We start from the raw sequence: 12,094 nt of genomic DNA, 5'->3' as shown, positions 1-12,094 counted from the left end.
TATTTTCTGATTTCATTCTTCGGAAATATCTTTCAATATTTTAATTCTTAGAACATTTGCACTACATCTTGCAGACTTTCTTCTACCTAAAATCTTTATTCCTCTCTAGTGTCCATTTTTGAAGTCATGAAATTATTTGTGTTATGTTTTGTAAAAACCAAAACAGGGTCAATTTCCCATTAGAAGCTGTTTTTAACTTTATAATTAATTCGAAAGTCTTATTGTAAAAGTTTCAATAATTCCAACTTTATCCGAATGCTTAGTTTATTTATAACATTTTAGAATCAAAATCTTATTTAGCTTTTTGTCATTTATTTCAGATTTCAATTATGTTTTTCTTTCATTCAGGATGAAAGACAGACTCACCTAACATTTATAAAGTTATCATTCCAAAACTATTTTTAGCTTAAAAATAGTTAATGAGAATTTCCAAAAGTGCTGTCCTAGAAAGGTTTGCGAGCTTAGTACCTTTTGAAAGACTTTGCCATGGTTGCAAGCAAGGCCTCTAACTTAATTGTCTCTCTGCACCTAAACCCATGGAAAGCTGCTGTCCTGTGATCAGTTTACAAAGAGCAGCTGTCTGGAGCACAAGTAGATGATCCAAGGAACCACTTTATTCACCAGTTCGTTGACTTTTGCTGCTGTTGTCAATTCTACTTTGGTAGAGCCATCTTTGGTTCCATAGAAGTCCATAACATCAGCCTCATTCAGAGCTATTATCTTTCTCTAACCCGCCCAGATACACAAGTATATCTTCTTTAAAGATTTCTTCTTTCTCATTGCAAACTACAGGACCTGGAATAGCAAATTTAAATTACAAGAAAGCAGATTCCAATTGAACATTAGTGTGTGTTGAGGGGGGGGACCTGCCTGACAGTGGAACCAATTCCCTGGAGAGATAGGGGTTTCCCACTTCATTAGCGATGTTCAAATAAAGGCTAGAAAACCATTTAAGGAAGATGTTTTCACTTGGATTCCTGACCTGGGCCCCTTCCAATATATGACTGGGTAATTATTATTGATCTGTTCAATTCCCGTTCCAGCTCCTGGTTACCAGATAATGATCAGACTAGAAATAGCTTCTTCTTTCCCAGTTAAATAAGCAAATTCAGTGCTCAGCAAAGCTGGGCCAGCTGGCTAAAAATGTGCTTCCACTGCCTATTTCGAACACGAATTGTCCATAAGCTAAGTTTATTCACTAAACTATGCTGAACTTCAGGTACTGTCTTAATAATTTCTTTTGTTTTTAATTGCTTAAAACTGATCCATTCCTTCTTCTTTTTCTTAAATAGCCTAGAAATCTAGATGTAACATTCAATTAGGGAGCTGTTGATTTTTTTTTAAAAAAAATGTGAATTATAAATCTAGCCAGAAGTCTGGAAAATACATTAGAAGGATTGGAAACCAAAACAACAGATATCTGCATGTTGAACGGTTGAAGTTTGTTCCACTCCATTAGGGTTTGGGTTTTGCAACTGATAATTATGTGAGTAACAGATATTTGAATAGAGACTGTACATCATTTTCCACATTATGAATTGTGAATATATGTGTGTGCACTTTGTTTTGTGACTTAAACCAACAGGAAGAAAAATCAGAATGAGACAGCTGTGAGATGAAATCCCAGCATAACCACTGCCAGAGAAAATAGAATCTATCTAGATTATACTAGGGAAAGATTATTTCAACAGGTGCGAAAGACATGTAACTAAACCAAAGAAATCTATGAGCCTGGTACTTGTTCAACCATAGCCATGATACCAACAAGTACTTTGAGTTATTTGATGGTTGTCTGGGAGTTGCTTTAGAAACTTGTTTTGAAATACAGTGGTACCTCTACTTAAGAACTTAATTCGTTCCATAAATAGGTTCTTAAATAGAAATGTTTGTAAGTAGAAGCAATTTTTCCCATAGGAATCAATGTAAAAGGAAATAATGTATGCAAACCCTTTAGGAAAGAAATAAAAGCTCGGAATTTTGGTAGGAGGAGGAAGAAGAGGAGAGGACAGTCACTGCTTATGGAAGAAGGTGGGCTGAGAGGAATCTAAAAAATCCAAAACTTTAAGGCTTAAAAGAAATTGGCAGCCCAGAAACACCCGAGGTGGCTGGGATTAAAGGGGGAATGGCAGGAAACTGACCGACCCTTCATGCCGCTCTGAAATTTCCTGGGAAATTTTTACGGGCTCGGGTTCTTAAGTAGAAAATGGTTCTTAAGAAGTGGCAAAAAAATCTTGAACACCCAGTTCTTATCTAGAAAAAATATTAGGTAGAGGCGTTCTTAGGTAGAGGTACCACTGTAGCATACTTCTTCCTCCCTTATATCAATATCTACAGTGATGGGCTACCAAAAATTTTACTACCACACTGTGGGCGTGGCTTATGCATTTTATTTCAACATCTTTCAGTGCAAATTGAGTGCTCTGGGCTGGAGCTCCAAATTTTGCTCCCGGAACTGCATTCCTGACCGTTCCCATAGGAGCCCATCACTGAATATCTAGTACCAAAACTCATGTTGTTGTTACCTTTACTCACTGAAATGGTGTGTCATAGAGCAACAATTTTTGAACCAGGTTACTCAGAATGGAGTAACTTATAGAAGGTGTCCAAAACCTGGACATAGCTCCTGTTCCACTGCTCTTTTGCCCACTCATGGTCATTCTGTTTCTCTGTTTAGGTAAGTAAATATTTTTGAAATAATGATCCAAACAAGCATGGGTTGCTTAATGATGCAATGAATTGCTTTTGTAATACATATCCTTGAAGGTATTCATAATGCATAAAAATTCACAAGATTGGACAAATATAACAGATTATCATACACTTCTTTATTATTGCTCAAAAGAGAATAGATCTGTGTTTTATCACTGGTAGCCAAATATTGTGGAAATCTGTGTCCCTTTCTTTTCCTGCTGACATCTTTCCTCTTATTTGGAATTCCTTAAACTAGTATTAGAATGACCTTGGTTAACCCACATTTTACTTGTTACTATATTCAGACAGTGATTTCCAATTGAGATAATTATCAGTTTTTATGACTTCCAAAGTGTTAATCTGAATCCTGAAGGATCTAAATCATTGCTATTTTCCAAGGACTACTTGTTCTTGTTTAGAATTGCTCCATGCTGTATCAATGATTTTTTAAAAATCTGTGACACTCCCCCTTTTCAATAAGGTGATGTACAAGAGATTCTCCACCACATAATACTTGAGTGGATCATTTTTCTAGTGCAGCAAGAAGTTTCTTTAATTCATTTAATTTTTTCAGAATTGATTTTCTGTGATGACATTATGTGAAAACCTAGCTGTCTGGAGGAGACTGTAATGCTGGGAAAGGTAAAAGGAAAGAACAGGACATCTGTCAGCAAGGTGGATGCATTCAATTACAGTCATGATGGAAGCACTATTGAAAGACCTGAAAGACTAGGTTAGGGACACATGGAGAAAATCTATTTGGTCAGGAAGAGCCAGCAATGCCTTAATCAATATAATCAATCTATAAATCAGTTTGGTTTATAGTGATGAGGGTGGTAGCCTAGAAACCTGAAGACCTTCTGACTGGTGACTTATTCTCTCTCAGTCCAACTCAGAGAAAATGGGAAGCAAGAGGTATATTCTCCACCTTAAGTAAACCAGCACCCACAATATTGATCATGCTGAAAAAGTTGAAGTTCAGAAATGTATTCTAGACTGCATGTTTCCATCCTCTCTTAATTTAATTCCTTTGCATATTGTTGAAAATATCTGGGAATAATAACCTGGACAAAAAGAGAACATTTTTAATGTTTGGGTTACCAGAGGTATCAAACTCGGGGCCCAGGGAACAGTTCCAGCCCTGGAGTGCTTAGATTTGGCCTGCTGGGCTATCCTAGAAACAACAAGGACTGGCGCATGGTGGATTAGCAAAAGTGGATCTTGGGAGCCCATTTTGTCTGGCAGAGCACTTGGGCTACCACAGGTGCGCCAATACGAGCGACGTTGAGCTGGCCACACCCATCCTGTCCACACCCACTCCAACCCCCTGAAATCAAACCTAAGCCTAATGCGGCCATCAATTAAATCAAATTTGATACCTCTGAATTACACAGTGGAAACCATAGACATCACTACACTAGCTATATCTTTCTTATACAACTGACAGTGATAATGTAATACTTTGCATATAAACAAACATGGAACTAATTTTGTACAAAACTCAAACATTGACATGACATTTTTGTGCCTAATTAGACTATAGGTATGGAGAAGCAACCAACACTTCATTAAATGATGCATAGATGGAATCTAAGATAAGGATGTCTGAAAATGCACTACTATATTAATTCAGAGAAGACCTGAATGATCTGTATGTGGTCTCTTTATATTGTAATGCCAAAAAAGTTTTCTCATCCACAGATTTATTAGTGTTGGGCAAATAAACATTATTACGGTAATTCAGAGTATTCTATATTTGATTTCTTTTATAGTTGCCAGCATATAATTGCACCCATTTCTTCCATTAATCCTGGTTGTAATTGTAGTCTTTATTTCTCTTTTTATTATTTTATGTTGCTAATCATTGACCAAATAAATAAGTAAATAAGTAAGTAAAGCTATCCTATGAAGGAATAAATGAATAAACCTAAATTAAGATGCTGATGGCTTGTCAGAACAATGGCAGGAATCCAATTCATTGGGGTCTGTGACCCTAAATTGTTACCTGGGATTGATTGTATCCAAATGCATAATATCTAGTGCAAGGGTCACCAAACATTTTACACAGGGAGCAAGTTCACTGTCCCTCAGACTGTTGGAGGGCAGACTATATAAAAAAACTATGAACAAATCCCTATGCACACTGCACATACCTTATTTTAAAGTAAAAACCAAAATGGGAACATACTATTTAGAGGGGGGAAGAAGTCTGAAATTCATATATGTTCATGTTTTGTTTTTAATTTTCTTTTGTTAACATCTGATTGGCTATACAAGGTTTTCTTGGCTTATAGAAAAATGTATAAAGAAAGAAGGAAGCACTTTGGCATAATGGTTAATAAGTTTTAAATATAATTGGTGTTGTACTTTTTGAAGGAACATTGAGGAGGGAATTTAATTAAAGGAAAATGAATGTAACTGGATGACAAAATTAGAAAAAAAAAACTTTTGCAACTTTTTTGATGATTGATATTAGTTACTAACAAAATACCGCATTTTATTCATGGAAAATTAGATGGTATATTGTGTTGTTTGAATGTATGTTAAGAGGGGGCGATTACACCCCCCAAAAACAGTTCTTCCTCTGTCCCTCCATTCATTTCTTCCTTTCTTCCTTCCTTCCTTCCTTTCTTCCTTCCTTCCTTCTCTCCTTCATTCCTCTCCACTTCTTTTTCCCTCCCTTTCTCTCTTTTCTTTCTTTCTCTCTTTCTTTTCCCGCTGTCTCACAAAAACTTCTGTGCCCCACCATGCGCCTCGGGGGGGGGGGAGGCTCCGCTGCAAACACCCAAATTATCAATCTGTATTTAAAGTACGCTTAACATTTAACAAAGCCAATGTCTAAAAAATATGAGAGAATTCTTGAAAAATGAGAAGACTCCAAATAAGAAGGTGCTTTTTATGAGTGTGTTTCTTTTTATCCCCACAAAATATCCTGTGAAAAAGCTTTTTCAATTTAACATATAGCTGAGACCCATGTAATGTGATCACTTATTTTTTAAAAAAACAATTCCAATATTAAAAAGTCTAAACAGGCAGGATGAGTGAACTTGAGGGGATGTGTCTCTATCTCTCTGCTGAAAAAATGAGATTCCCCACAAGTCAACTTACAGGAAAGGTGGAAAGAGAGGGCAAGGCGACAGCTCCGGTGTAGTCCGCTGCCTTTTCCCCAGGGCGCTGCTTTTACGCGCAGGTGGTGAGGCCATCCAACCACTGCCTCTTGTTTCCTGGGGGGGGGGGTTGCTTCCTGTTTCTTCCTGGCAGTGGGAAGAAAATCGATAGGAGTGGGTGGTGTGTGGTCCCCAAACACAGCCGGAAAAGCTGGGCGGGGATCAGAGCCCCCGGGAGTTTCTCCTGGCTGACAGTAGATCAGCTGTCAGGTGGGAGAAATGGCGCCAGCTCTACCACACAGGTTTTGAAAAACCTACGCGGAGTTTGTTTTTTGCCCGCGCGGCTGCATAGGCTAGAGGAACTGTGGACAGCGTTCACATCCTGTGCTCCTGTCACTTACCCACATGTCAGATAAATGGCCTCAGCGGGCCACATGCAGCCCATGGGCCGTAGTTTGGGGACCGCTGGTCTAGTGGTTTAGGTAAGATATATGCACCTTACTGGAACAAACGATACTAGACAGAGGTGTGAGTTGTTCCTGTTTATGTGCTGATGTTTATTGTTTGCCATTGCATACGTGAAACTTTGAGGGAGGGGACTCAGTTGAACAATTCAAAGGATCAAAGGCTAAGGATCAAAAGTCCATATATTTGTCTTTTGAGTTCTTATTCTCATACAAAAGACAGATTTTAAAGCAACATGTGCAAAAAAAAACCCCCTATTTTTGGGAACGTTGCTAAACCTTGGAAAGAAATGTTAAACAGTAAGATAAATTGTCCTGTGCTTTTTTGTTTCTTTAAAACAATCACAGATATATAAGGAAATGGAATGCAATTAATTCTTGAATGAACCCAGGTGAAACTGATGTGGACCAGAAATAACAAGAGCCATCCCTCCCTAGTCAGGAATCTGGCTGGAATAATAAGTGATTTTGTAGGCGATTTAAAAGATTTTTAAAATGGGTTTTTGTAAGCTGAATAGCTGACCAAGATCCCTTTTGAAAAGGCAATACCCAGTAAAACCACATTCTCACTGAATCTGCCAGGATCAGATTCTTTCTATGCACATATAATTGAAAATAAGAATACAAGAAAGCAAGATTCCCCGATGTACCTTATATATTTTGACAAAGCTGGAAGGTGCTTAAAAGCATATCCCACAAGCTGGAGGAGCTTGTGCCCCTTCTGGTTCTTTCAGATGGGTAAAATCAGCCTTGCCTTATCTGGTGGCTTCCTGGAGTTGGCTTGTGCTGATAGGGATTGGATCAGTTATACTATATATAACTTTAACATAATATATTATTAAGTCATTATAGTTCATCCACAGCCCAGGCAGTTTGGGACAAAATGTCTCCTGAATCAGTGTCATTTATGTTACATTTCCTCCTATGTTTAAATGTCCCTGGGAACACTTCCAAATACAGGGCAGTCCACATCATTGAAGAGTCTAGCCAAATTTCTGGTGTTTAATCCCTTTTTATTCCCCCTCTCCCAAAATTAACCTTCTTCAAATGCCACGTGTAGTTCCAGCAAATCCATTGCTGGATTCTGCCCCCTTCCAGGTATCTAATGAGCTAATTTTACATGCAGATTTGCTGTTGAAAATGCTACAACCAATGGGATTGGCTGGTGGCCCTTCCTGAAAGGGGCATCCTGGAACTGTGTTTTATTCCCCTGCGGATCAGATAAATATTTGTAACTTTCTGATATATCTTCATATTTAAAGCATAGCTGTAATACTGTGTTAAGGAATGTTCCTCTTTTCCTTTCATTGGCCCCTTTATGTTCCCTCTCCACAAATCCACAAAGCCACAGATGCTTCATTACACTGATGTCAGTTGTGCTACAAGGTCCAGCTGTTTGCAGACGTTGCTAGAAAGTTCAAACCTAGTGTGTTAGACTGTAAATGCACATTGTGTTTATCATCATCGCATTACAGATCCCAGTAAGTGTAATTTTAATGGGGGTTCAGTAAGTTTAAAAACCCCAAGAGCATTTAATCTTCCTCTTAGTGCTCTTTTAATTGCAGTTTCCCCTGTTGTTTCTTTCGCAGAGCCAGTTCAAAGGATTCTGCCTCCCTTACAAATCTTCTCCCTCCTTCAGTTTTCTGTGATTTTTGGAAAAAGCGGTGTATTTTCTTAGTAAGACAATATGTATTTTAAGTAAGGATGTATGAGTGGAAATATGCCTTTGTCCACATCTACACATCGTCAAGTCCTCATTTAACTTCATGCTTCCCTGCCAGACCACTGAAATTGTCTGTTCTGGATTCAGTGGTGTTATATGTCATGACATGTTACATGGAACTGATTTAAAGATTTATGCAAAAATAGAATCATTTACTACATGCGTATGGAAGTGTCAGGACAGTAGCGTAAAAGAATATTGAGCTACACTTCTGAAACATGTCATTATCCGCAAGGCCATCTCCTTTTTGACCTGGAAAAGGAGGACTTCAGAGGAGCTTTAGATATCAGATCAAGTGACTCAACTAATGATATATGCAACTTATTGGTGTTTGGGGGGACTGCAAGTCCCTTGCAGAATAAAATCTACTTCATATTTAATTAGTAAAGAGAGGGAAAATAGATAGGTAAGTAATTGTTAAGTTGGGTTAAATCAATCCATGTGCAGTATCAAGTTGCCACAAATGATTTTATTGTATTATTCTACAAATAATTATCTCAGAGGATGATGGAAATCAACACTGGTGAAGAATGAAACTTCCTATGTTTACTTTTCTTTCCAAGTTCTATAGGAGCATAACGTTTTGGCCCATCTTTGATTCTTTATTAGTTTTCTCTTAGCGATTATTATATTAATTATTTATTCTTTGCCAACAGGTCCTTTGTTATCCAACAAATTCAAAATAGCAATCTCTTCATGGTAGTAGTAAGTAATGAATGTGACTGTGAGTCAGTTTCACCAATTACCATGGAACCAATAGAAATAAGGTATATCCTTTTCTTCACAATGATGTTAATGTTATATGTTTGGATACAAACATTTAGCAAATAGTTAACTAGCACTTAGTGAAACCATTTGGAATTAGTTAAAAGTTAAATCAAGTGATACTTTAACCCAACCTATTATTTGTTCAATTATTGCAAATAAAATGAAAATACATGATGTGGAACTCCAAATTTTGGATGTTAGTTAATTATGTAAACAAAGAGAATATCTTCAGGAGACGTGAAGCCATTAGAACGTGGAGATGGAAAATTAGATAATCTTTCGCAATAGCAGTACATCAAGAATACTTTTTAGGAAATAACTTGCTTGATTAATTTAACAATGCTTGCTTTATTAATGTCCAAATGCCTATGCTAGTGTGCCAGAGGCAGAGAACAGGAGTGGATTGGTGGGGTAATACAACTATTGTCAGATAATACAAATGTCAAATGTTGACCTAGATGGCTTTTTCAATCGCTTTGAATGTGGCAAAATTCAGAATTTAAGCTATATCTTTAACTTCTGTGAACATAACGAATCCCTAAAATGCGAACGCTTAAAATCTCACAAGATTAGGAGACGTCCAGAATCTTGTCACGGATTTCATCCTGAGGTAAGTGCTTTATCCTAACAATAAAACAACTGCTTTCTTTCACTGGTCACACTTAGTGATGGACAAATCCGTCAAAATTCGGGTTCAGCAGATTTTGGCAGACTTTACAAAAAATTTGGGTGATGTCACCGAACCCGAACACTCCATGACATCGAAATTGTGGGATTTCCCAGTTCCTTTTGCTGAAAGGACCTCCATTTACTTGCTTGGAAGAGAGGCCGGAAACATAGCCAATGGTTAGCTCTCTCGACTTTGAATCTAGCGCTCGGGGTTCAAATCCCGGTGGAACCACCTTTTTTTAAAAAATTTAATTTAATTTTTTTATTTATTATTATTAGTAGTAGTATTAGTATTATTAGTATTATCATCATCATCATCATTTTTCTTTATATAATAAAAGAGGTTTGGGTCCTTTTAATCCTTTCTTAGTGGGGAAAAAAAGAAAGCATTAAAAAGACCCTCCAGCTCTTGGGGGGCAAAAGGGAACCTTCCTGATGTGCCCATGGAAATAATGATGATGATGATGATACTACTACTACTACTACTACTACTACTACTACTAATAATAATAATAATAATAATAATAATAATAAATAAATAAATAAATAAAAATAAATAAATTTAAAAAGGTGGTTCCACCAGGATTTGAACCCCGATCGTTAGATTCAAAGTCGAGCATGCTAACCATTACACTAAGAAATTAGCTATGTTTCTGGCCTCTCTTCCAAGGAAGTAAAGGGAGGTCAGGAAGAAGTATATGTGACGTCAAAACTCCGCCCCCAGAATTCCATTGTGGGGTTTCCTAGCTGCTTTTGCTTGCAGTGCGGCAAGCAAAAGGAGGTGGGGAATGCCACGATGGGATTCCCCACTCTCATCCTGGACGGCGGCGTTTCACAGTGTTTGAGGGAACGTCGAACCTGAACTTTGGCATGGATTTTTTAAAAAAATTGGGTTCGGGTTCAGCATACCGAATATCGCAAAATTCGGTACAGACCCGAATTGTGCAAGTTCGGTTCGCCCAACACTAGTCACACCTCTTTAATTACATCCATTTGCATCAGTTTTTCATATCTTATTTTTTTTCTATTTTTCCATTATCTCATCACGGTCATCTTGAATACTATATATTCAGAACTAGATGGCCAAAATTATTTCTTTTGCCTTTGCTGTAAACATATGACCAGAAATTTCCCCTTGTATTTCACACCTTCTTTTCCTGTTCCCTTCCCTTAATTTCCTATTCTCTTTTCTTGTGTTTTATACAATAAAAAATTAAAAAATCATTAAACAAAAAGAACTGAAGAAGCTTCTTCGATCAGAAGTGAAACATTTTCAAAGAAAAAAAAGTTGCCTTTTTTAAAAGTACACTTGGTTCTATTGATTTATTTATTTATTAAAATACAGTTTCCCCCCCCCTTCATCTGTATTTATTTTATCTCTAGGAGAATGCTAGAGAATGTGGTGGTGCTTCAGGCCTGAGTGCTAAGCCTACTCTTCTTCTGCTATCTCTGCTGTGGGTCATTTTCTCAAGGTGACACTGGCTGATCCATGATGCCCTGTTAAATCTATGGATAAACTGTGAACTGAGAAATGGTGCAACTAGAAGACATGAAATAAGTCAAAACATCAGCATTTCATGATTTTAAACAATGGGATGACATAAACTCTAAATTATGTAAATAAAAGACATTTTTCTTTTCTTTTTTTGCACATCATGCAAATAAGGATTTGCCATACAATAATCACCATTCATCAAGAACCGAGCCTCTTCAGTAGATAGGTACAAATGGTCATTACTTTCTGCTTTGCCCCATGGAAAACAATTTAAAACTCTGTACTTTTTAAATAAAGTATATTAAAATTGAAATGTTTTAGTGGATGATTTATCTGACATGGCCATTAATTGTATTTAACTATAAATAAATATTTTATTTATACTTATTTAAACATGTATGTCTTTATTTATGGAATCAGAGAAAGCTATTGAGAGAAGATAACCCTGAGCATAATCAAATGGCTTTCAACTAGATTTTAATAAAGGTATGTGGGATTCCGTAGCAGACAGAACAGATGGGTTCCTGATGGGAGAGAGTCCCTAGAGAAAGATGCTAAAAACATAATTGCAAACTATTCCAGGGAGGAGGGCAAAAAAATTGAGACTATGGCATCCAACGATGATACAGGGAAACAAGGAAAGGTATGCCCATGTTTCACCATCACTCCGCAGTCTGCATTGGCTGCCGATCAGTTTCCGGTCACAATTCAAAGTGTTGGTTATGACCTTTAAAGCCCTTCATGGCACTGGACCAGAATATCTCCGAGACCGCCTTCTGCCGCACGAATCCCAGCGACCGATTCGGTCCCACAGAGTGGGCCTCCTCCGGGTCCCGTCAACTAAACAATGCCGGTTGGCGGGCCCCAGGGGGAGAGCCTTCTCTGTGGCGGCACCGGCCCTCTGGAACCAACTCCCCCTGGAGATCAGAACTGCCCCTACTCTTCCTGCCTTCCGTAAACTCCTCAAAACCCACCTTTGCCGTCAGGCATGGGGAAACTAAACATCTCCCCCTGGGCACGTTGAAGTTATATATGGTATGCCTGTATGTGTGTATGTTAGTATAGGGGATTTTCTTAAATTTATAATATTTTAATTAATTGGATTGTATTGGATTGTTTTTCACTTGTTGTGAGCCGCCCCGAGTCTTCGGAGAGGGGCGGCATACAAATCCAAATA

At 37.7% G+C, this 12,094-nt stretch overlaps 1 protein-coding gene across 1 annotated transcript in view; it reads left to right on the top strand.

Moving 5' to 3' along the window:
- CACNA2D3 (calcium voltage-gated channel auxiliary subunit alpha2delta 3) overlaps positions 1-11,172 on the top strand; it is a 700,147-nt gene extending 688,975 nt beyond the window's left edge. Inside the window, exons 35-37 of the mRNA XM_070738505.1 lie at positions 8,642-8,754; positions 9,281-9,363; positions 10,806-11,172. Coding sequence (XP_070594606.1) covers positions 8,642-8,754; positions 9,281-9,363; positions 10,806-10,898 — 289 coding nt within the window. The 3' untranslated portion in view covers positions 10,899-11,172. The remainder of the gene's footprint in view (positions 1-8,641; positions 8,755-9,280; positions 9,364-10,805) is intronic.
- The last annotated feature ends 922 nt before the right edge of the window (positions 11,173-12,094 follow it).

The sequence above is a fragment of the Erythrolamprus reginae genome, chromosome 2 (genome assembly GCF_031021105.1).
Source record: "Erythrolamprus reginae isolate rEryReg1 chromosome 2, rEryReg1.hap1, whole genome shotgun sequence".
NCBI lineage: Eukaryota > Metazoa > Chordata > Lepidosauria > Squamata > Dipsadidae > Erythrolamprus > Erythrolamprus reginae.
The sequence above is the reverse complement of the archived record's forward strand: the minus strand, read 5'-3'. Positions and strand labels throughout refer to the sequence as shown.